The following is a 24,796-nucleotide window of genomic DNA, read 5'->3' as shown; positions in this document are numbered from 1 at the left end:
GGACTGTATCCACCTTTTCCAGCCCACGGGAGCACCGGAAAGCTGAACTAATTTATGCAGGATAAGTCATCAACTGCCGAGCCGAGAAGTTTGTGACGAATTGAATTTACTGTAAGTTCGCTCATCTCTAGTTGGGATCTTAGCAGTCAAACCCACAACCCATCAGATGCTTACCTCCTATCCTAGGATAAGTTTTAATCTTGGGATAATGCTTTAAAGGGGTACTCCGGTGGGAAAAAAAAAATTTCAAATCAACTAGTGCCAGAAAGTTATAGAGATTTGTGAATGACTTCTATTTAAAAATCTTAATCCTTCCAGTACCTATCAGCTGCTGTACACTACAGCAGCTGTGTAGTTGTGTAGTTCTTTCCAGTCTGACCACAGTGCTCTCTGCTTCCACCTCTGTCCAGAACAGGAGAAAATGCCCATAATGAACATCTTCTGCTGTGGACAGTTCCTGACATGGACAGAGGTAGCAGCAGAGAGCACTGTGCTCAGACTGGAAAAAACTACACAACTTCCTCTGGAGCACACAGCAGCTGATAAGTAGTAGAAGGATTAAGATTTTTAAATAGAAGTAATTTACAAATCTGTATTTTTCCATTGATAAAGCTGTATGCTTGCAGTTGTTCCTCTCTTCATGTTCAGAGGTCTGTGCATGCTTGACCAAGCCGAACATACATGTGTATAGGAAGATCAGGAAAGATTAGTTAAAGGGGTACTCCAGTGGAAAACTTCTTTTTTTTTTTAAATCAACTGGTGCCAGAAAGTTAAACAGATTTGTAAATTACCTCTATTAAAAAAAAAATCTTAATCCTTCCAGTACTTATTAGCTGCTGAATATTACAGAGGAAATTCTTTTTTTTTTTTTTTTTTTAACACAGAGCTCTCTGCTGACATCATGAGCACAGGGCTCTCTGCTGACATCTCTGTCCATTTTAGGAACTGTCCAGAGCAGCATATGTTTGCTATGAGGATTTTCTCCTACTCTGGACAGTTTTTAAAATGGACAGAGGTGTCAGCAGAGAGCACTGTGCTCGTGATGTCAGCAGAGAGCTCTGTGCTCCAAAAAGAAAAGAATTTCCTCTGTAGTATTCAACCGCTAATAAGTACTGGAAGGATTAAGATTTTTTTAATAGAAGTCATTTACAAATCTGTTTAACTTTCTGGCACCAGTTGATTTGAAAAAAAAATAAAAAAAAATAAAAAAAGTTTTCCACCGGAGTACCCCTTTAAGGCTTTATCTATACATAACCAGTAGTAAAAATCTTGTAACATGAATTTATCGAGATGTTTGAGATTGATTATTAAAGAATCGACTTTTGCAGCCATTTTCTGTTCATTAAAGGGTACCTCTCATCAAATAAACTTTTGATATATTTTAGATGAATGAATGTTGAATAACTTTCCAATAGCATGTTAATGAAAAATATGCTTCTTCCTATTGTATTTTTCCCGATCAGTCCTGTCAGCAAGCATTTCTGACTCATGCTGGAGTCCTAAACACTCAGAGCTGCCAGCCTGCTTTGTTCACAGCCAAACAGGCTGTGAACAAAGCAGGCTGGCAGCTCTGAGTGTTCTCCTTTGTGAACAAAGCAGACTGGCAGCTCGTAGTGTTTAGGACTCCAGCATGAGTCTGAAATGCTTGCTGCCAGGACTGGTAGGGAGACCCCTAGTGGTCATTTCTTCAAAGTGGAAAATTAAATAGAAAGAAGCATATTTTTTAATAACATGCAATTGTAAAGTTATTCTGCATACATTCATCTATAATATATCAAAAGTTTTTTTGATGAGAGGTACCCTTTAAAAATAAAATTTTACTGATAGATTTAACAGCTTCAGGCGAGCCTATACTTTGTCGCGTTTACAGACTTACCAACTAAACCTGGGCACTCTGATCCTCTACTTATATCCCCTCCTGTCTGTCCCTACTTACTAACATACATTGGTAGGTTAGCAAAAAGTAGTGGCTTATGTATGCAGGATCAGACTACTTACTTTGTAGTCTGTAACCATGGAGACACATAGGTCTCCATAGGGGCCATAGACACAAAACAGTAACAGTAATATGATATACTAAATGCAATGCAATAGTATATAACAGTGTTCCCAACCAGTGGGCCTCCAGCTGTTGCAAAACTACAACTTCCAGCATGCCCGGACAGCCAAAGGCTGTCCAGGCATGCTGGGAGTTGTAGTCTTGCAACAGCTGGAGGCACACTGGTGTGGAAATACTGGCGAATAGCCTTTCAAGAGGCTCTTTAAAATGCATCCCATAGCTTACTGTGGTGGCGGATGAGAGGAGTCTGTCTTGTGGGAGTGTAGGGTAATTAGGGTGTTTCTGTCCAGGATAGTTAAAGGGGTATTCCAGGGCAAAACTTTTTTTTATATATCAACTGGCTCCGGAAAGTTAAACAGATTTGTAAATTACTTCTATTAAAAAATCTTAATCCTTCCAATAGTTATTAGCTTCTGAAGTTGAGTTGCTGTTTCCTGTCTAACTGCTTTCTGATGACTCACGTCCCGGGAGCTGTGCAGTTCCTATGGGGATATTCTCCCATCATGCACAGCTCCCGGGACGTGACATCATCATTGAGCAGTTAGCCAGAAAACTTCAGAAGCTAATAAGTATTGGAAGGATTAAGATTTTTTAATAGAAGTAATTTACAAATCTGTTTAACTTTCCGGAGCCAGTGGATATATAAAAAAAAGTTTTTGCCTGGAATACCCCTTTAAGGGCGCTGTTAACACTTGTCACTCGTGACGCCAGGGTGAGGGTTAAATGTTGTGTTTCTTGATAGGCCTATTGCCACCCTTCCCAAGAGCAATAGGTGATGCAGAAAATAAAGAATTGTCCACAACCGCTGTTAACTGAAAACTTGCTGGAACTTTTACTGAAGAATTTCTGTACATGAAGTAATAGTAACAGTCCAGATAACAGAGTCTCTATAGATATAGCTGAGCAGCGATTGACAGTCGGTTGGGATCAGATAAGCTCAATTTAGCTTCTTAAGGATTGTATAGCAGAGATCCGCTGGATTTAGGGGAGTAATTAGGTCCAGTGATCTTGCGGTGAGTAGCGGGGAATTGCTTAGTCTATCCGCTATGTTAGAGGCCGAGGCCGCAAGGCTTTGGCCTAGTAAATCGTCTTGTAAGCTGCGGAGGTCCTACCTCTTCCAGAGTCAGCAACTCAAGAGAGGGATCAAGATGGCGCAGGTCCCTTATATGGGCAGGGGCCGGCCGTTTTGGATTGGTCTGTAACGACTGTCACTCACCGTTACAGTGCATTGTGGGTGCATACGTCACGGGAACCTCCAAAGGTCCTAAAGCAAAACCATAGAGTTCTAACCTAATCACAGGTCCTGCTACGCTCCGAACAGGTAGATAACTAAATATATCCATATTTATACTTATACGTCTATTTATATTGATAAGAACTGCTATATAGTCATCGACTAAGTGTGAAGTGACAAGGGGAAAAATACAAAAGAGGGACCCCGACGTCCTAGGGACTCTGACTATGGGGACCTCTATACAGGTAACCTATAAAATACGGTACCGGGACACCACATTACTTTGTATGTAATATTGGAATGATATTACTGGATTTTGTAACTCTTGAATTCTAGATCTCACATAGGATGCTTATAGGGTTTGAAGAGTAAACATTATTCCGAAATGACTCACATGTGGCAACTTGCTTAAGCTTTGCAGCTTATGTGTTCACACAACCTTTTATGTAAAAATCGGAGTGTAATATGTACATTGCCAGAAGGACTTGGCAAAATACATATGGAAACTGCAAGACCTTTGTATATATATGTGTACACATGCATACCTTTAAGATTTGGTTTTACGTACACAGCATATCGTGTAGCCCTGCGCAAAAACAAACACGGTCAGCACAAACTGGATTATGAAACCTGGAGAAGATGCTATATAAAAGGTTAGGAAGGTAATGAAGTGTAAGCAGATAATAGCATTTCAGAAGATTGGGTATCTACAAAAAAGACTGCTTAGACTCTTTCTTATCGTTGCTCTTATAGCATAGTAATATAGTGGACTTGTGGTCATTATAAAGTCTTGGGTTTAATGATTCCCAGCTATTTTTATTTTCTTACTATGCCCCCCATTCAATAGTTTTGAGATATAGGAATGTTACTACTTGCTTGACTATCTAGTTTTCTTAAAAAGTCAAATGGGCAGAAACTGGGAATGCGGGGCTCGGGGGTTCGGGGGCAAGGGGTTGGGGATCTTGGAAGGGTGTGGCTGATTTATGCCTTCTCAGCCTCATATTCACACCACCTTAACTTGATCTTTAGCCTAACACCTCCTCTGTCTCATAGATACCCCCCAGCTTGATTCACACCCACTTTAGCCTAACATCCCCTTTAATGTAACACCCCCTCAGACTCATATTGAGCTCCCAGTCTGATTCACACCCCTTAAGCTTACCACATTCTCAGCCTCATACTCACCCTCCCAGCCTGATTCACACCCCTTTAGCCTAACACATTCTCAGTCTCATATTTACACCCATTTACACCCCCTTTAGAGGAACACTCCCTCAGCATGATTCACACCCCTTTAGCCTAATACCTCTTGAGCCTCATATTCAGCCCCCAGTTTGATTTACACCCCTTAAGCTTTCCACACTCTCAGCCTCATACTCACCCACCCAGCCTGATTTACACCCCCTTAAGTGTAACACTCCCTCAGTCTAATTCACACCACCTTTAGCCTAACACCTCCTCAGACTGATAATTACCTCCTAGCCTGATTCACACTCCCTTTAGCCTAATACCTCTTTAGCCTCATATTCAGCCCCCAGCCTGATTCACACCCCTCAAAGGGGTACTCCGGTGGAGAACCATTTTTTTTATTTTTTTTCAAATTAACTGGTTCCAGAAAGTTAAACAGATTTGTAAATGACTTCTATTAAAAAATATTAATCCTTCCAGTACTTATCAGCTGCTGTATGCTCCACAGGAAGTTGAGTTGTTCTTTTCAGTTTGACCACAGTGCCCTCTGCTGACACCTCTGTCTATGTCAGGAACTGTCCAGAGCAAATCACCATAGCAAACCTATTCTGCTTTGTACAGTTCCTGACATGAACAGAGGTGTCAGCAGAGAGCACTGTGGTCAGACTGAAATGAATTACTCAACTTCCTCTGTAGTATACAGCAGCTGATAATTACTGGAAGGGTTAAGATCTCTTAATAGAAGTAATAATTTAAATCTGTTAACTTTATGGCACCAGTTGATATGAAACATTTTTTTCCACCGCAGTACCCCTTTAAGCTAACCACGTTCTCAGCCTCATACTCACCCTCCCAGCCTGATTCACATCCCTTTAGCCTAACACTCCCTCAACCTTATTCACACCACCTTGAGCCTATCAGCCTCCTAGCCTCATATTCACCCCCAACCTGATTCACACCTCTTTTAGCCCAACACCCCCTCAGCCTCACCCCCCACCAGCCTGATTCACACTTTTTTTTTTTAGCCTAACACCCCCTTAGCCTCATATTAACTCCACCAAGCCCCCCCCCCCCCCCCCGCTTCTTCATCCCCAAGCCCTGCATTCAACCCAATTTTGAAATGACTGCTCCAAGAATGGGGCCACTGAACATTTACCGCTCGGAAATGCTCTATGGTCCCATAGAGAATAAATGGCCTGGTGGCTGCGCAGTTGCAGTCCTCATCATTTATTCTCGGGACAATTATGTCCCTATTCTTGGGATCAGCATAGGTCCCAGCAAATGGACCACCACCAATGTAACTAAATTAGATGGGAGTTCTTTGATTCAATGTGTCAAGGTTTTTGTGTTGCCATGTGCTTATATATATGTCCTGTAATGGAAACTAAAATTTAGATCAGTGTTGTGGTTTGGAACCCACTACACAGTGTTTATTGTGTCTCACAACGTACAACAGTGGAAACCACCCAATCACTTTATAAGTCATTGGGTGGTTGCCACTGTTGTAGGGCACTGGTTGGGTTCTGCCAAGGTGTCCTTCATTTTGACGGAAAAACAGAGTTAACTGCAGGGCTATTTTCCCATCGAAAACAACAGAATCTGTGATGGAGGTTTGTAATTGAGCTGTGATGCAGAAAAGGACAGAGCCTTACTGGGGAGAATACATGATAGTAAAATAGTTATGGCCCTTATTTACTAAGAGTGTTGTGTAGGTTTCTTTGTGGGTTTTAATTCCCTACAATTTATTTTCCACGGTATTTACTAAGGTTTCCCTACATTTTCCACTTTCCCTACACTTTTTTTTTACACCTGCTCTGATCTGTCGGGTTTTCCTCAGCTCAAATCCACCACATTTTATGTGGAAACCTTAGTAAATATGTTGGGTTTTTGTGAAAATGTCGGGGACACGCCCCTTTTCTGTGACCACACCCCCATTTCCTGACGACCATGCCCCTTTTTCGGGTTTTCTTAGCAAAATGGAGAGTTAGTTGGGGTTTTTTCAATTCAGGCGCAATTTCAGGCGCAAATTCATGCGCAGACAGAATTTCAGGCGCAATGGGCCCGAAACTGGCGCACAACCCGACAAGACATGTCGGGTTTGCAATAGTAAATGAGGGCCTATGTCTTTACAATGAATGCAATATAGAAATTTTTTATAGATAAATAAAAATCACACTGTGCGTGAGTTAGGACCTAGCTTTAGTAGTTTACTAGACCCTAACACATTTCTCCCAAATTTTTACATGGCCACTTACTGTGTAAATGATCCAATCTGTAATGTATAAAGGATCTCAAGCTTCTTTTTAAAGTATAAAAAAGACATACTTACCAACCCCAAACGCTGGAATGCCCCTTTAAAGGGGATGTGCAACGAAAAGTAACTTATAAGTGTCTGATTGCAGGGGGGTCCGACCGCTGGTACCCTCCACAAACTCCTGAATGGGCCCCATCTTTCTGAGAAGAGCGCGTGCTGGGGACGGCACTCGCTCCATTAATTTTTATGGGAGTGCCGGGTCTCTTTGGCGCTCACATAGAGAATCCTATGGAAAGGGGATAAGTTACTTTTCGCTGCACAACCCCTTTAAGGAATTCATCTCTGTACTATGGGATTTTCCAAAAAGGTATTTGTTTTTTTATTGCTTTCAGAATTGTATATGTTGAAATATGTTATTTATAAGCAATATACACTGAATGGCCAACTGATTGGAGACTGGGAGTGAAATCATCATCCAGCTAATATCTTTTCAAAGGCTTCTGTATAACCTAAAGCCAGGCGGTGTTCACCTCTCAATGTTTTAAAGGGTACCTCTCATCAAATAAACTTTGGATATATTTTAGATTAATGAATGTTGAATAACTTTCCAATAGCATGTTAATGAAAAATATGCTTCTTTCTATTGTATTTTTCCCGATCAGTCCTGTCAACAAGCATTTCTGACTCATGCTGGAGTCCTAAACACTCAGAGCTGCCAGCCTGCTTTGTTCACAGCCAAACAGGCTGTGAACAAAGCAGGCTGGCAGCTCTGAGTGTTCTCCTTTGTGAACAAAGCAGACTGGCAGCTCGTAGTGTTTAGGACTCCAGCATGAGTCAGAAATGCTTGCTGCCAGGACTGGTAGGGAGACCCCTAGTGGTCATTTCTTCAAAGTGGAAAATTAAATAGAAAGAAGCATATTTTTTAATAACATGCAATTGTAAAGTTATTCTGCATACATTAATCTATAATATATCAAAAGTTTTTTTGTTGATGAGAGGTACCCTTTAAAAACCAGAACTATGACTCAGCTGATTATACTCTACATCAGTGGTCTTCAACCTGCGGACCTCCAGATGTTACAAAACTACAACTCCCAGCATGCCCGGACAGCCGTTGGCTGTCCGAGCATGCTGGGAGTTGTAGTTTTGCAACATCTGGAGGTCCGCAGGTTGAAGACCACTGCTCTATATCATACATACAATGGTGTTTATAGTAACATTATAGTAACATTTTATTTCACCTTAATTATTTCTTTTTTTTTTTTAGATACAGACAAGTAGTCGGTCATTCATCTTGATAGGCGCAGACATGTCTTCTGACCCCACTACACCAACGCAACCAATTCAATCCCCGAAGTCACCAGTAACTCCATCATACCCATTTCACAGAGAAGGGAGCCGACTCTGGGAGAGGAGTCACCTTTTTCTTGGAGATCTGCCCAGTCCTCTACCAACTAAGAGAACTCGTACATATTCAGCGTAAGTAATCAGTAGTGTATGGCTGTAACTATTTTGTTTATTTGGCCCTCATTGTCTAAAATCAGTATATACAGATAAGTAAAAAAACAACTGCTCATAGTAGAGTACTTCCAGAATGAAAAGTCCAGCACTTACCCTCTCTTAAAGTGGTTTATCCAGGGAAAACCTTATATATATATATATATATATATATATATATATATATATATATATATATATATATATATGTCAACTGGCTCCAGAAATGTAAACAGATTTATAAATTGCTTCTATTAAAAAATATTAATCCTTAATGCTACTAATGAGCTGCTGGAGTTGAGTTGTTCTTTTCTGTCTAAAGGCTCTCACAGACAGAGATGTCAGCAGAGAGCACTGTTGCCAGACAGAAAGCAACAACAACTCAACTTCAGCAGCTCATAATTATTGGAAGGATTAAGATTTTAAGATTTTTTAGTAGAAGTAATTTACAAATCTGTTTAACTTTCTCGAGCCAGTTGATATAAAAATAAAAAAAAAAGTTTTTTCCTGGAATACCCCTTTAATTTATTACTGAAAACCATTAGACATGCAAAATGCATGAAAAGTAAAATGTTCTACTATGACCAATACATCTTTTCATGCATCAGTGTGCCTTTGCTATCACTATTGGTTGTTGGATGTAATATACAGTCAGCAATCTACAGCAACAGCAGGGATCAGCCATAACTCTGATTCCAGCTGCTAAACCCTATAAGCTGGACATTTGCATAAGATAGTTAACTCTCTTTTGATCCCCCCCATACACTTGCACTTTTTGCTTAGCCAATGCTGATGTGCCAATGTCAGACTCCCCTGGTGGCAACTTATATACTCGAGAACAAAAGGATGGCGCAGTTAAAATCCAACACACCTGATCCTTCTCTACTGTGACTTGGGAAAATCAGGAGGCCACTATACACCATATATGGTTCAATGATCCCCCAAAATCAAAGTGTGGCCAACCTATGGGCAGCGGCAGATACATACGTAGCCTAAGTGGTCTCCTCATTTGCCTCAACTGTATCCTCATGATGTGATTGCACGGTATTAGTAGATTTGACTTTATAAGCCACCTAGGCTAGCGTCACCTAGTGTATGTCTAAATCTGTATAACGTAATAGAGTAGTAATACAGTGTAGTATAAATGTAGTCACAAGTTCAAATCTCCTTGTGAGACGTATAAAAAAGTAATGAAAAACTATAACTGTAGGATGAACTTAAAGGGGTTATCCAGGAAAAAACTTTTCTATATGTATATCAACTGGCTCCAGAAAGTTAAACAGATTTGTAAATTACTTCTATTAAAAAATCTTAATCCTTTCAGTACTTATGAGCTTCTGAAATTAAGGTTGTTCTTTTCTGTCTAAGTGCTCTCTGATGACACCTGTCTCGGGAAACGCCCAGTTTAGAAGAGGTTTGCAATGGGGATTTGCTTCTAAACTGGGCGTTTCCCGAGACAGGTGTCATCAGAGAGGATTTAGACAGAAAAGAACAACCTTAACTTCAGAAGCTCATAAGTACTGAAAGAATTAAGATTTTTTAATAGAAGTAATTTACAAATCTGTTTAACTTTCTGGAGCCAGATGATATATATATAAAAAAAGTTTTTTCCTGGAATACCCCTTTAAAGGTGTTCTCCGCCGTTCCAATCGCTGAGCAGTGGAGTACACCTTTAATATGTTATTAGTGCCATACAGTGAACAGTGCATATCTTAAACCAAATGGCACAGTTGCAGTTTTTTTCACCCCTCTACCTATAAATATAAAATGTTAATGAATCTTTACAAGCTCCGTAACAATGAGAGCTGAGCTGTGATTGGTTTATATGGGCAAAAACAGACTAAGGTTACTTTCACACTATAAAAAGTTCCTGCTACTGCCCATCAGTAGCGGATCTGTTGGAAGATAGCGGAAGAAAAAATTGTGCTTGGAATGTTTTTTTCACCCACTATTCTCCGGCGGAATAACAGGCACAATAACGGGCATTAGAGATTCCCATACTCTAAGCCCGTTAGGCTCCGTTACAATAACGGACGTTAATGGCCGGAAAAAAAAGAGAGCCTTAAAGGGGTACTCCACTGGCCAACGTTTGGAAGTAAATGTTCCGAATGCTTTTTTCGCGCTGCGGGGGTTGGCCAAGCCCCTTGTGATATCACGGCCACGCCCCCTCAATGCAAGTCTAAGGGAGGGGGAGTGGTGGCCATCAAGCCCCCTCCCATAGACTTGCATTGAGGGGGTGTGGCTGTGATGTCACTAGGAGAGTGGCCGACCCCCGCAGCATTCAGAAAATTTACTCCCGAACGGTGGCCAATGGAGTACCCCTTTAACGTCCGTTTGTAACGGAGCTTTATATATTTACCGTATTTTTTGCCGTATAAGACGCACTTTTTCTTCCCCAAAACTGGGGGAGAAAAGTTGGTGCGTTTTATACAGTGAATACACACCTATGGCGGCGGTCCCTGCGGCCATCAACGGCCGGGACCCGCGGTTAATACAGGACATCACCGATCGTGGTAATGCCCTGTATTAACCCTTCAGACGCGGCGATCAAAGCTGACCGCCGCGTCTGAAGCGAAAGTGACACTAACCCGGCTGCACCGGGAGGGACCTTACCTGCCTCCTCGGTGTCTGCTCCGTGCCGGGATCCCCTTCATGGCCGGCGCTCTCCTTCGTCATCATCACGACGTCGCGCACGCCGCCCCGTCATCCAATAGGAGCGGTGTGCGTAGCGACGTGATGACGGCGATGGAGAGCGAGGATACCGGGCAGCAGAGACGTTCCAGAGCGACGGGGACGCGGCGACAGCGATGGAGGGCGACATCCAGGGCAGCGGGGACGAGCGGTGACGGGTCCGGAGCGGCGGGGACACGTGAGTATTACCTCCTATACCAGTGGTCTTCAACCTGCGGACTACCAGATGTTGCAAAACTACAACTCCCGGCATGCCCGGACAGCCAACGGCTGTCCGGGCATGCTGGGAGTTGTAGTTTTGCAACATCTGGAGGTCCGCTAGTTGAAGATCACTGTGACCTATACTTTACATTGTATTCTAGATTTTCCTCATTTAAAATTGGGTGCGTCTTATATGCCGGAGCGTCTTATAGGGCGAAAAATACGGTATATAGTGTGAAAGTTGCCTTAGGTTGCAAAACTGTTGTATGTTTCTAAAGACATAAGACTGGAAATCCTAAATATTACAGTGTAAAATCCGGCTATCAAAGTCATTTACCAAAGAAGAAAAACGCAGAATATTGCCACATGTGAATGCAAACTACATTATAAAATAAATAAATAATTTATAACATTTTATAAATAAAAAATCGTCCATGTACCCAGAGTGTAACAGACACAAAGCTTCCCCAGCTCTCGGCTGCCCCTGGATTCCAAGGATATTGTGAAATCATGTCAGAATGCTGATGTACAAATAACAGGTTAAAACTTGTAAACATACATTTCTTTACTTGACACTGAAAAGGAAGGAAAGCATAAATTTTATCAGTTCAGCAAACTTCAGGTCACGTTGGTATCCTCGTGGGGATCTGTATTTTAAAATATTGAGATTTGCTGATATTTAGTTACATTTTTGCTAATGTTTTGAGAATTTAAAACTAACAAGACAAATAAAAACAGTACAGAATATCAACTGAAAACTATTTTTTTTCAACTGGTGCCAGAAAGTTAAATAGATTTGTAATCGACTTCTATTAAACAATCTTAATCCTTCCAGTACTTATCAGCTGCGGGATGCTTCAGAGGAAGTTGAGTGGTTGTTTTCAGTCTCTCTGCTTACACTTCTGTCCATGTCGGGAACTGTCCAGAATACAAGCGAATCCCCATAGAAAACCTCTGCTGCTCTGGACAGTTCCTGACATGGACAGAGGTGTCACCAGAGAGCACTGTGGTCAGACTGGAAAGAACTACGAGAAAACAAGACCAGTATATGAAAGGCAAAAATTTCTTGTGAGCTTGTCCTTTTGGCCTATCCCAATAGTAGGACAGTGTTAACCCTATATACCTTTGTTCTCATCAGCACTGCAAGAGCTTCGCAAGGACCGATCTACAAGGGCGTCTGCAAGCAGTTCTCCCGCTCCCAGGGTCATGGGTTCATTACTCCTGAGACGGGAACAGAAGATATATTTGTACACATTTCGGAGTAAGTCCTCTCATATTTATGCAACGTAGCACTATGTATTATATCTTAAAGGGGTACTCCGCTCCTAGACATCTTATCCCCTATCGAAAGGATAGGGGATATGATGTCAGATCGCGGGGGTCCTGCCACTGGGGACCCCCGGGATCTTGGCTGCAGCATCCACCTGTTGCGGCTTCCGGCAGTGCTGGAGGCTCTCATCCTAACGCCTCACGACCACGGTGACGGGAGATCGTGACGTCACGACTCCGCCCCCTCCCATAGACTTGCATTGAGGGGTGGGCGTGACGTCCCACGGGGGCGGAGTTGTGACGTCATTATCTCCCGTCACTGGGATCAGGAGCCGAAGCCTCCAGCGTTTCCGGAAGCCGCAACAGGTGGGTGCTGCAGCCAAGATCCCGGGGGTCCCCAGTGGCGGGACCCCCGCGATCTGACATCTTATCCTCTATCCTTTGGATAGGGGATAAGATGTCTAGGGGCGGAGTACCCCTTTAAATTTAGTTCAGCAATGGCCAAGGGTCGGCCGGTTGAATAATTAAAAAAAAAAGAGACAAAATGGGTTAAGAAAAACAAACAAACAATACCCAGTACCCACCTCACTAACCCCCTGCTACCAATGTTCCAAAAGTTCCTGGGTCAACACTGATGCCCACTTCCTGGTCCCTGTCTTGACACAAAGAAAATGCTCAGTCAGTCACTGGCCATGGAGATGACCTGCTGGCTGAAAATACATTTATTGTGTCAAGGTGAGATCAGAGAGGACACAACTCTGTCAGAATGGAAGCAGCAGGGATTAGTGCCGTGAGTTCTGCTTTTTTAGGTTTTGTAGTCCAGTATGGACCATTTAAAAAAAAAATGTATTCCACTGGAAAACCCCATAAGTATTTTTACCTCCCCTCAATGATTGTATTACCTTGTTTTCCAGTCCATCCTCCATCTTACCCGCTTAGGGCTCGTTCACATTGACATTAAAAGAAGCCTGTTTACAACCCGTTTGAATTTTTCAAACGGGTTGCAAATGGCTTTAAAAGAATCCCATTGATGTCAATGGGATTTTTTTACAGTCCTTTATCACCTGTTTGCACCCATTTGCTTCCTGTTCCCTTCTTTTTTTTTGATGGGGAAAATACATTGCATGTAGTATCTTTTCTCCCGTTAAAAATAACGGAATAGAAACTGATATTATAAATTTAACATTGAAGTCTATGGGTAATGGATTGAAAACGGATGAGCCTTCAATGTCTCCGTTTGCACCCGTTTTTACCAATCCGTTTTGGTCTGTTATTACTTCTGAGCATGCTCAGAAGAGGTGTGAGGAACCAGGAAGTAGCCGGACAATAATGAAAACGGAAAATAAATTGATTAAAAACTGATGCAACAGGATGCCACTTAATGGCATCCTTTTGCACAAATTTGCATCTATTTGTTAGTATGGTCCGTTTAGCAGCAATGACGGGAGATTATCGGGACGGGAGACAACGGCCATGTGAACGAAGCTTTACACACCCCTGATCTAAGTGGCAGAACTGGCCTCCAATGTGTGTTAACGGAATTGTGTCATTCATTAATGAGCTATTGTTGAAATCAGGTTTTTATGTTAACCATATGTTTTAAGAAATTTTGAAAGTGACAATAAAGGGCCTTAGTACCTTAAATGGGCACTCTCATTAAAGTAAACTTTTTATATGTTTACTAAAAACTAAAAATGTTTCTAATATATTTGTTTCATAAAAAATGTAGTTGTAACACTTTTTTTTCACCTGTGAAATCCTGGCCACTAGGTGTCTCCCTACTGGGTCCAGGATGCCTTTTGGACCCCTCACATACAGCATGTTTGGACCACCGTTCGGACCACTGCTAGGCCAGGCAGTGGTCCCATCAGAGGAAATCATGTTCGCGCTGCTGCTTGGTCTCTGCCTGTATATGAAACAGGCAGAGAGCACGTGCAGTGCTCGTGCATGCGCAGCGCGCGCCTAATTTAAATATGCCGCCCCCTGTATCTCCCCCTTCTCCTGCTTTACCCTTCTCCTCCATCCCGATGCATGCAACCCCAGTGCAGCACGAGCGGCCCGTACAGAGAGCTGCGTTTCTATCATATACACATTTATACTGGGCTGCTTTTATATATTGCACCCCTTCTATTTTGTAACTTATATAGTGAGTGATGAAAATTTGTATTTCTTATATTTAAATAAGCATTTGGATAATGCACCCACCATTGCTTGTATTGGTTTATAGCTGCAGGGCAGGGCAGCTCTGTTCTCCGATCTCTCTCCTTTGTGTATGGCATGTGAAGCTCATAACAGGGAGGAGGAGATTCAGAGCTGCCGTGCCTGCCCTCTGCTAAGCCTCTATGCGCGCTCCCGAGAGGGAATGCAGCATAGAGGAAGAAGGGCGTAAGTTAGCCCAGTGAGGATTCATGTGACGTCAGGTCTACCGGGCCACGCCCCCTTCCTCTCACACAGACGGCAGGCAGCATGAGCAGAAGAGCCGTCACGCCCCCTCCCATAGATTTGCATTGAGGGGCGGTGCTATGACATCACAAGCTCCCAGCGCCGGCTCCAGCGTTCGGAACAGTTTGTTCCAAATGCTGAGCAGCGGAGTACCCCTTTAAAATTATTTTTAAGCTGTATGGAGCGAAAATAAAACCAGGGATAGTGTCAGAGAGTGTCAGGGACAGCTGGGGGGGGGGGGGGGGTAGAGAAAGTTTATTTTATGATAGGTACTCTTTAACACCAATATATTGACATCCCAGTGGTCCTGGGACCCCCTTAAATTAAAATTCATGAGGCCATGCAGCTAGAATAACATCATGTAATTGGAAATTGGAAACCGCATTCAAATGTTCTTTAGGTTTGTAGCTGTCTACTTATAACTCATTACCTAATCAAACTGCTTATTATCAATAAAAGACCCACAGGCATTTAATAGCTGCTTGCAAAAACCTGCATCTCACATGTAAATCTAGTAAGAATCCAAAATAATCTTTGCAAATTTGTTGCTAGATCTCACTGAGGCGCATGAAATGCATTCAGAAAATCTACAAACTCTTTCCCTTTTCTTACATTTTGTAACATAGAGGTTTTCTGCTAAAACAACAAAAAAAAAGTGTTCCCCCATCATTCTGCACTAATTGTTAAAATGGAATCTAAAATTTTTGGCAAATTTATTAAAAAGGAAAAATGAAAATTTTGCATTTCCATAAGTTTTCAGATCCTTTTGCTATGACACATGAAATTTCGTTCTGGGGGACTCTCATTACTCTTGATCATCTTTGTTAAAGGGGTACTCCGGTGAAAACCTTTTTTCTTTTAAATCAATTGGTGGCAGAAAGTTAAAAATATTTGTAAATTATTTCTATTAAAAAAATCTTAATCCTTCCAGTACTTATTAGCTGCTAAATGCTACAGAGGAAATTCCTTTCTTTTGGGAACACAGATGACATCACAGTGCTCTCTGCTGACATCTCTGTCCATGCATCTCTGTCCATGCATAGCGGATATATGCTAAGGGCAGCATGGTGGCTCAGTGGTTAGCACTGCTGCCTTGCAGTGCTGGGGACTTGGGTTCAAATCCCACTAAGGGCAACAATAAATAAAGTATTATTATTATTATAATAACGTCAGCAGAGAGAACTGTGCTCGTGATGTCATCAGATTGCATTCCAAAAAGAATTTCCTCTGTAGTATTCAGCAGCTAATAAGTACAGTAAGGATTAAGTTTTTTTAATAGAAGTAATTTACAAATATGTTTAACTTTCTGCCACCAGTTGATTTAAAAGAAAAAAGATTTTCACCGGAGTACCCCTTTAAATTAAGATTATTTTGAAAGAGACAACCATGTTTATATAAGGTCCCACAGCTGACAATGTCTATCAGATAAAAAACAGAGACAGGATTGTGTGGAGACACAGGGGGGTATTTACGATTAAAGGGGTATTCCACTGCCCCAGCGTCCGGAAAGTTTAGTTCAGAACGCTGGGTGCGGGGCCATGATGTCACACCCCCTCAATGCAAGTCCATGGGAGGGGGCGTGACGTCACACCACGCCCCCTCCCATAGACTTGCATTGAGGGGACGTGGTGTGACGTCACGACCCCGGAGCCCGTACCCAGCATTCAGAACTAAATGTTCCGGACACTGGGGCAGTGGAGTACCCCTTTAATGGCTGTGGTATGTGTTTTTTTTTTTACTCCTTTTTTTCATGGGTGGCTTTTTAACTGCACCAAATTTTCAAAAAGTCGCAAGTCGGGCTATAAATTTGGTGCAATTTCAGAAATGACTGTCATGTGTGTTAATTTACCCACCTTTGAGAAGTGATTCATTGGCCCTGATTTACTAAGAGTGTTGTGTATGTTTCTTTGTGGGTTATTTTGAAAGATTTATTTTCTACAGAGGACAGAGGAAGCGACTGTTTGTGCACAAAGGACTGTTGTACCGAAATGCGGGCTGTCACGAAACTGGCTGTGGATCCTCTACCTGTGTGGCTGATGACTCGGACCGTATTGGGGAGCAGAGTCTAAGGTGCCGCTGGTCTTCACCAGAGCCCGCCGCAAAGCAGGATGGATTTGCTGCGGCAGGCGACACCCAGGTCGCTACCCCCGACACGGCTCGACCACACAGGTAACTGGGCAAAGCCGGGTACCGGAGGATGAGGCAGAGGCGTAATCAATGTAGCAGAAGGTCTAGGCAGGCGGCAAAGGTTCGGAGTAAAAAAACGTAGCAGGAAGTTCAGGAATCACAGGTAGGCAAAACAGGCAATGGGAACGCTTTCTCTTAGGCAATAAGCACTGAAGATCCGGCAGGGGGGCGTGGGAGGTGCAAATAACTTATAACATGGTGACAGGTGAATTCACTATTTATGGGCACACTGGTGCTTTAAATTTCAAAGCTCTGGCGCGCGCACCCTAGGGGATGGGGTCGCGCACGCCGGGGCTGAGAGGAAGCAGCTGCAGGAGTGGAGTGATGTAAGAGACGGGCCGGGATTCGCATGCGGGCGGGGGCACGGGGACCCTGCGCTCACGGCCGGCGTCTGTGGCCAGAGCGCAGTATGTTACAGCATACCATGATCAGTCGGGACACTTTGGAGTCCACAAGACCAAAGCTTCTGTCAGGCGACGATTCTATTGGATCGGAATGTTATGCAGTGAATGTGCAGTCTGTAATGTCACCAAGAATGTGCGGAAGGACGCAAGAGCACCCCTCCATTCCATCCAGAGTGAAAGGCCTAACCAGTTGGTTGCGCTAGACCATGTCAAATTATCTCCTACCCGGTCCGGGTACACTTATGCTCTCACCATGGGGGATCACTACTCCAAATGAGTTGTCGTTGTACCCATTAAAGACCTCATAGCCAAGACATCAGCCCAGATGTTCTATTGCATACGGGTGCAAACCCTTGGGTGTCCGGAGTCTGTCCTAACGGACCGTGGAAAGGCCTTCGAGGCCCCACATTTCCAAGAGCTGTGTCAATTCCTTGCCTGCAAGAAACTCCGGACTACTGCTTACCACCACCAGGGGAACGGGCTCTGAGAATGCATCAATCAAATCTTTATCCACATGTTGCGAGCAGCCTCTGAAACGAGACAAGAAGAGTGGCCCTGACTGCTGCCCGAACTATTGGAGATCACTAATAGTTCTACGGGGTACACCCCTTTCTATATGATGATGGGGTGACATGGGCAGCTGCCTAAAGACCAAACATTTGGGCGCCAAGCCCATTCAACAACTCTCTGCAAGCCTACCTGGAGTGGGTCTCCGACCACCAGAGAAGAATCCTAGAGGCCAAGGAAATTGTCAGCAAGAAGATGGGCGAGGCCCAGCAGAGACAACAGGAGGACTATAACTGTCATGCCTCTGCCAAACAACTTGAGTTGGGTGATAAAGTCTGGCTGCGGAAGTTTCCATGGACCCACAAGTTAGACTCTATTTAGGAGACAGAACCGCACACGGTAACGGCCGTACCTTATCCGGAATCTGATGTATATGAGGTACAAAAGCCTGGGCATAAACCGCAAGTTATGTCTGGATCAAGTTATGTCTGAAAGAAGATCTACCAGTGCTCCCAGCACCACCTCCTCCAGCTGTTAGACCGGCGAGGGAGTACATCCCAGGTGAGGGAATCCACCCCTCTATGGATTTCCCCATGTTATTTCTAAGTCAGCCTGTGATCTTCTGTGTCTCACCAACCCCGGGGCTGATTCAACCCACACTAGTCTCTACACCAGTCCCAGTCTTGTCACCGTTGGCTCTAGCCTATACGCCAGTCTCCCAAGTACAAACTCTGTCACCAGCCTCTCCAGCACAGCTGCCAGCGACTCCGGTTCCTTTAGTCCTGAACTCATACCAGCTCCTGAGTTCACTGAGGAAGAGCCAGCCAGAGCTCCAGAAGTTCCAAGAGCTCCAGAAGACGCAAGAGTTCCAGACTCTCCAGAGGTGGTGTTGCGCAGGTCCCAAAGGTCGACACAAGGACAAATACCAGCTAGGTACAAAGAGTAAGTCACAGTATATTGTATAAAGTTGTACCACATAGTCAGTCTAAATATAACTAATTTAGTCTAGCCATATGTAATGTCTAGATTAGGACTGTAGCAAAATGTATACTCCCAGTTCACCAACATCAAGTGTATCTGTTACGCCGAGCGCTCCGGGTCCCCGCTCCTCCCCGGAGCGCTCGCTTCACTCCCTCCGCTGCAGCGCTCCGGTCACGTCCTCTGACCCGGGGCGCTGCGATCCCGCTGCCAGCCGGGATGCGATTCGCGATGCGGGTAGCGCCCGCTCGCGATGCGCACCCCGGCTCCCCTACCTGACTCGCTCCCCGTCTGTTCTGTCCCGGCGCGCGCGGCCCCGCTCCCTAGGGCGCGCGCGCGCCGGGTCTCTGCGATTTAAAGGGCCACTGCGCCGCTGATTGGCGCAGTGGTTCCAATTAGGGTTTTCACCTGTGCACTTCCCTATATTACCTCACTTCCCTTGCACTCCCTTGCCGGATCTTGTTGCCTTAGTGCCAGTGAAAGCGTTCCTTGTGTGTTCCTTGCCTGTGTTTCCAGACCTTCTGCCGTTGCCCCTGACTACGATCCTTGCTGCCTGCCCCGACCTTCTGCTACGTCCGACCTTGCTTCTGCCTACTCCCTTGTACCGCGCCTATCTTCAGCAGCCAGAGAGGTGAGCCGTTGCTAGTGGATACGACCTGGTCACTACCGCCGCAGCAAGACCATCCCGCTTTGCGGCGGGCTCTGGTGAAAACCAGTAGTGGCTTAGAACCGGTCCACTAGCACGGTCCACGCCAATCCCTCTCTGGCACAGAGGGTCCACTACCTGCCAGCCGGCATCGTGACAGTAGATCCGGCCATGGATCCCGCTGAAGTTCCTCTGCCAGTTGTCGCTGACCTCACCACGGTGGTCGCCCAGCAGTCACAACAGATAGCGCAACAAGGCCAACAGCTGTCTCAACTGACCGTTATGCTACAACAGTTGCTACCACAGCTTCAGCAGTCATCTCCTCCGCCAGCTCTTGCACCTCCTCCGCAGCGAGTGGCCGCTCCTGGGATACGCTTATCCTTGCCGGATAAATTTGATGGGGACTCTAAGTTTTGCCGTGGCTTTCTTTCCCAATGTTCCCTGCATCTGGAGATGATGTCGGACCTGTTTCCCACTGAAAGGTCTAAGGTGGCTTTCGTAGTCAGTCTTCTGTCCGGAAAAGCCCTGTCATGGGCCACACCGCTCTGGGACCGCAATGACCCCGTCACTGCCTCTGTACACTCCTTCTTCTCGGAAATCCGAAGTGTCTTTGAGGAACCTGCCCGAGCCTCTTCTGCTGAGACTGCCCTGTTGAACCTGGTCCAGGGTAATTCTTCCGTTGGCGAGTATGCCGTACAATTCCGTACACTTGCTTCAGAATTGTCCTGGAATAATGAGGCCCTCTGCGCGACCTTCAAAAAAGGCCTATCCAGCAACATTAAAGATGTTCTGGCCGCACGAGAAATTCCTGCTAATCTACATGAACTTATTCACCTAGCCACTCGCATTGACATGCGTTTTTCTGAAAGGCGTCAGGAACTCCGCCAAGATATGGACTCTGTTCGCACGAGGCGTTTCGTCTCCTCGGCTCCTCTCTCCTCTGGTCCCCTGCAATCTGTTCCTGTGCCTCCCGCCGTGGAGGCTATGCAGGTCGACCGGTCTCGCCTGACACCTCAAGAGAGGACACGACGCCGTATGGAGAACCTCTGCCTGTACTGTGCTAGTACCGAACACTTCCTGAGGGATTGTCCTATCCGTCCTCCCCGCCTGGAAAGACGTACGCTGACTCCGCACAAAGGTGAGACAGTCCTTGATGTCTACTCTGCTTCTCCACGTCTTACTGTGCCTGTGCGGATGTCTGCCTCTGCCTTCTCCTTCTCTACAGTGGCCTTCTTGGACTCTGGATCTGCAGGAAATTTTATTTTGGCCTCTCTCGTCAACAGGTTCAACATCCCGGTGACCAGTCTCGCCAGACCCCTCTACATCAATTGTGTAAATAATGAAAGATTGGACTGTACCATACGTTTCCGCACGGAGCCCCTTCTTATGAGCATCGGATCTCATCATGAGAGGATTGAACTTTTGGTCCTCCCTAATTGCACCTCGGAGATTCTCCTTGGACTTCCCTGGCTTCAACTTCATTCCCCAACCCTGGATTGGTCCACTGGGGAGATCAAGAGTTGGGGGTCCTCTTGTTCCAAGAACTGTCTAAAACCGGTTCCCAGTAACCCTTGCCGTAACTCTGTGGTTCCTCCAGTAACCGGTCTCCCTAAGGCCTATATGGACTTCGCGGATGTTTTCTGCAAAAAACAAGCTGAGACTCTACCTCCTCACAGGCCTTATGATTGCCCTATCGACCTCCTCCCGGGTACTACTCCACCCCGGGGCAGAATTTATCCTCTCTCTGCCCCAGAGACTCTTGCCATGTCCGAATACGTCCAGGAGAATCTAAAAAAGGGCTTTATCCGTAAATCCTCCTCTCCTGCCGGAGCCGGATTTTTCTTTGTGTCCAAAAAAGATGGCTCCCTACGTCCTTGCATTGACTACCGCGGTCTTAATAAAATCACGGTTAAGAACCGCTACCCCTTACCCCTCATCTCTGAACTCTTTGATCGCCTCCAAGGTGCCCACATCTTCACTAAATTGGACTTAAGAGGCGCCTATAACCTCATCCGCATCAGAGAGGGGGACGAGTGGAAAACGGCATTTAACACCAGAGATGGACACTTTGAGTATCTGGTCATGCCCTTTGGACTGTGCAATGCCCCTGCCGTCTTCCAAGACTTTGTCAATGAAATTTTTCGTGATCTGTTATACTCCTGTGTTGTTGTATATCTGGACGATATCCTAATTTTTTCTGCCAATCTAGAAGAACACCGCCAGCATGTCCGTATGGTTCTTCAGAGACTTCGTGACAACCAACTCTATGCCAAAATTGAGAAATGTCTGTTTGAATGCCAATCTCTTCCTTTTCTAGGATATTTGGTCTCTGGCCAGGGACTACAGATGGATCCAGACAAACTCTCTGCCGTCTTAGATTGGCCACGCCCCTCCGGACTCCGTGCTATCCAACGCTTTTTGGGGTTCGCCAATTATTACAGGCAATTTATTCCACATTTTTCTACCATTGTGGCTCCTATCGTGGCTTTAACCAAAAAAAATGCTGATCCCAAGTCCTGGCCTCCTCAAGCAGAAGACTCCTTTAAACGACTCAAGTCTGCCTTTTCTTCGGCTCCCGTGCTCTCCAGACCTGACCCTTCCAAACCCTTCCTATTGGAGGTTGATGCCTCCTCAGTGGGAGCTGGAGCTGTTCTTCTACAAAAAAATTCTTCCGGGCATGCTGTCACTTGTGGATTTTTCTCTAGGACCTTCTCTCCAGCGGAGAGGAACTACTCCATCGGGGATCGAGAGCTTCTAGCCATTAAATTAGCACTTGAGGAATGGAGGCATCTGCTGGAGGGATCAAGATTTCCTGTTATTATCTACACCGACCACAAGAACCTCTCCTACCTCCAGTCTGCCCAACGGCTGAATCCTCGCCAGGCCCGGTGGTCTCTGTTCTTTGCCCGATTTAATTTTGAGATTCACTTTCGTCCTGCCGATAAGAACATTAGGGCCGATGCTCTCTCTCGTTCCTCGGATGCCTCAGAAGTTGATCTCCCTCCGCAACACATCATTCCACCTGACTGCCTGATCTCCACTTCTCCTGCCTCCATCAGGCAGACTCCTCCAGGAAAGACCTTTGTTTCTCCACGCCAACGCCTCGGAATCCTCAAATGGGGTCACTCCTCCCATCTCGCAGGTCATGCGGGCATCAAGAAATCTGTGCAACTCATCTCCCGCTTCTATTGGTGGCCGACTCTGGAGACGGATGTTGGGGACTTTGTGCGAGCCTGCACTATCTGTGCCCGGGATAAGACTCCTCGCCAGAAGCCCGCTGGTTTTCTTCATCCTCTGCCTGTCCCCGAACAGCCTTGGTCTCTGATTGGTATGGATTTTATTACTGATTTACCCCCTTCCCGTGGCAACACCGTTATTTGGGTGGTCGTTGATCGATTCTCCAAAATGGCACATTTCATCCCTCTTCCTGGTCTTCCTTCTGCGCCTCAGTTGGCTAAACAATTTTTTGTACACATTTTTCGTCTTCACGGGTTGCCTACGCAGATTGTCTCGGATAGAGGGGTCCAATTCGTGTCTAAATTCTGGAGGGCTCTCTGTAAACAACTCAAGATTAAATTAAATTTTTCCTCTGCATATCATCCCCAGTCCAATGGACAAGTAGAAAGAATTAACCAGATCCTGGGTGATTATTTGCGACATTTTGTTTCCTCCCGCCAGGATGACTGGGCAGATCTCCTTCCATGGGCCGAATTCTCGTATAACTTCAGGGTCTCTGAATCTTCCTCCAAATCCCCATTTTTCGTGGTGTACGGCCGTCACCCTCTTCCCCCCCTCCCTACCCCCTTGCCCTCTGGTCTGCCCGCTGTGGATGAAATTTCTCGTGACCTTTCCATTATATGGAGAGAGACCCAAAATTCTCTCTTACAGGCTTCTTCACGCATGAAGAGGTTCGCGGATAAGAAAAGAAGAGCTCCCCCCGTTTTTTCCCCTGGAGACAAGGTATGGCTCTCCGCTAAATATGTCCGCTTCCGTGTCCCTAGCTACAAGTTGGGACCACGCTATCTTGGTCCTTTCAAAATTTTGTGTCAAATTAATCCTGTCTCTTATAAACTTCTTCTTCCTCCTTCTCTTCGTATCCCTAATGCCTTTCACGTCTCTCTTCTCAAACCACTCATCCTCAACCGTTTTTCTCCCAAATCTGTTCCTCCCACTCCTGTTTCCGGCTCCTCGGACGTCTTCTCGGTCAAGGAAATTTTGGCTGCCAAAAAGGTCAGAGGGAAAAAATTTTTTTTAGTAGACTGGGAGGGTTGTGGTCCTGAAGAGAGATCCTGGGAACCTGAGGACAACATCCTTGACAAAAGTCTGCTCCTCAGGTTCTCAGGCTCCAAGAAGAGGGGGAGACCCAAGGGGGGGGGTACTGTTACGCCGAGCGCTCCGGGTCCCCGCTCCTCCCCGGAGCGCTCGCTTCACTCCCTCCGCTGCAGCGCTCCGGTCACGTCCTCTGACCCGGGGCGCTGCGATCCCGCTGCCAGCCGGGATGCGATTCGCGATGCGGGTAGCGCCCGCTCGCGATGCGCACCCCGGCTCCCCTACCTGACTCGCTCCCCGTCTGTTCTGTCCCGGCGCGCGCGGCCCCGCTCCCTAGGGCGCGCGCGCGCCGGGTCTCTGCGATTTAAAGGGCCACTGCGCCGCTGATTGGCGCAGTGGTTCCAATTAGGGTTTTCACCTGTGCACTTCCCTATATTACCTCACTTCCCTTGCACTCCCTTGCCGGATCTTGTTGCCTTAGTGCCAGTGAAAGCGTTCCTTGTGTGTTCCTTGCCTGTGTTTCCAGACCTTCTGCCGTTGCCCCTGACTACGATCCTTGCTGCCTGCCCCGACCTTCTGCTACGTCCGACCTTGCTTCTGCCTACTCCCTTGTACCGCGCCTATCTTCAGCAGCCAGAGAGGTGAGCCGTTGCTAGTGGATACGACCTGGTCACTACCGCCGCAGCAAGACCATCCCGCTTTGCGGCGGGCTCTGGTGAAAACCAGTAGTGGCTTAGAACCGGTCCACTAGCACGGTCCACGCCAATCCCTCTCTGGCACAGAGGGTCCACTACCTGCCAGCCGGCATCGTGACAGTATCTATGTCTACCATTTCTTCCTGTCCATGTGTGCAGGGTACTCTACTGGCCAGAGGGTTCCCCTGAGGTATAAGACACGAATAGTGACAGAGTACAGTATAGAAAGGTAATAGTATAGTAGAATTCATTGTATAGTATAAAATTACCTATCA

General features: G+C 45.6%; 1 protein-coding gene across 2 annotated transcripts in view; it reads left to right on the top strand.

The window, feature by feature from the left end:
- CSDC2 (cold shock domain containing C2) overlaps positions 1–24,796 on the top strand; it is a 40,387-nt gene that overhangs the window by 10,551 nt on the left and 5,040 nt on the right. For both annotated transcript variants that reach the window (XM_056523848.1, XM_056523849.1), the window contains exons 2-3: positions 8,003–8,214; positions 12,263–12,385. In XM_056523848.1, coding sequence (XP_056379823.1) covers positions 8,045–8,214; positions 12,263–12,385 — 293 coding nt within the window. In that variant the 5' untranslated portion in view covers positions 8,003–8,044. The remainder of the gene's footprint in view (positions 1–8,002; positions 8,215–12,262; positions 12,386–24,796) is intronic.

This window comes from Hyla sarda, chromosome 6 (genome assembly GCF_029499605.1).
Source record: "Hyla sarda isolate aHylSar1 chromosome 6, aHylSar1.hap1, whole genome shotgun sequence".
Classification (NCBI taxonomy): domain Eukaryota; kingdom Metazoa; phylum Chordata; class Amphibia; order Anura; family Hylidae; genus Hyla; species Hyla sarda.
This window is presented reverse-complemented; position numbering and strand designations above follow the sequence as displayed.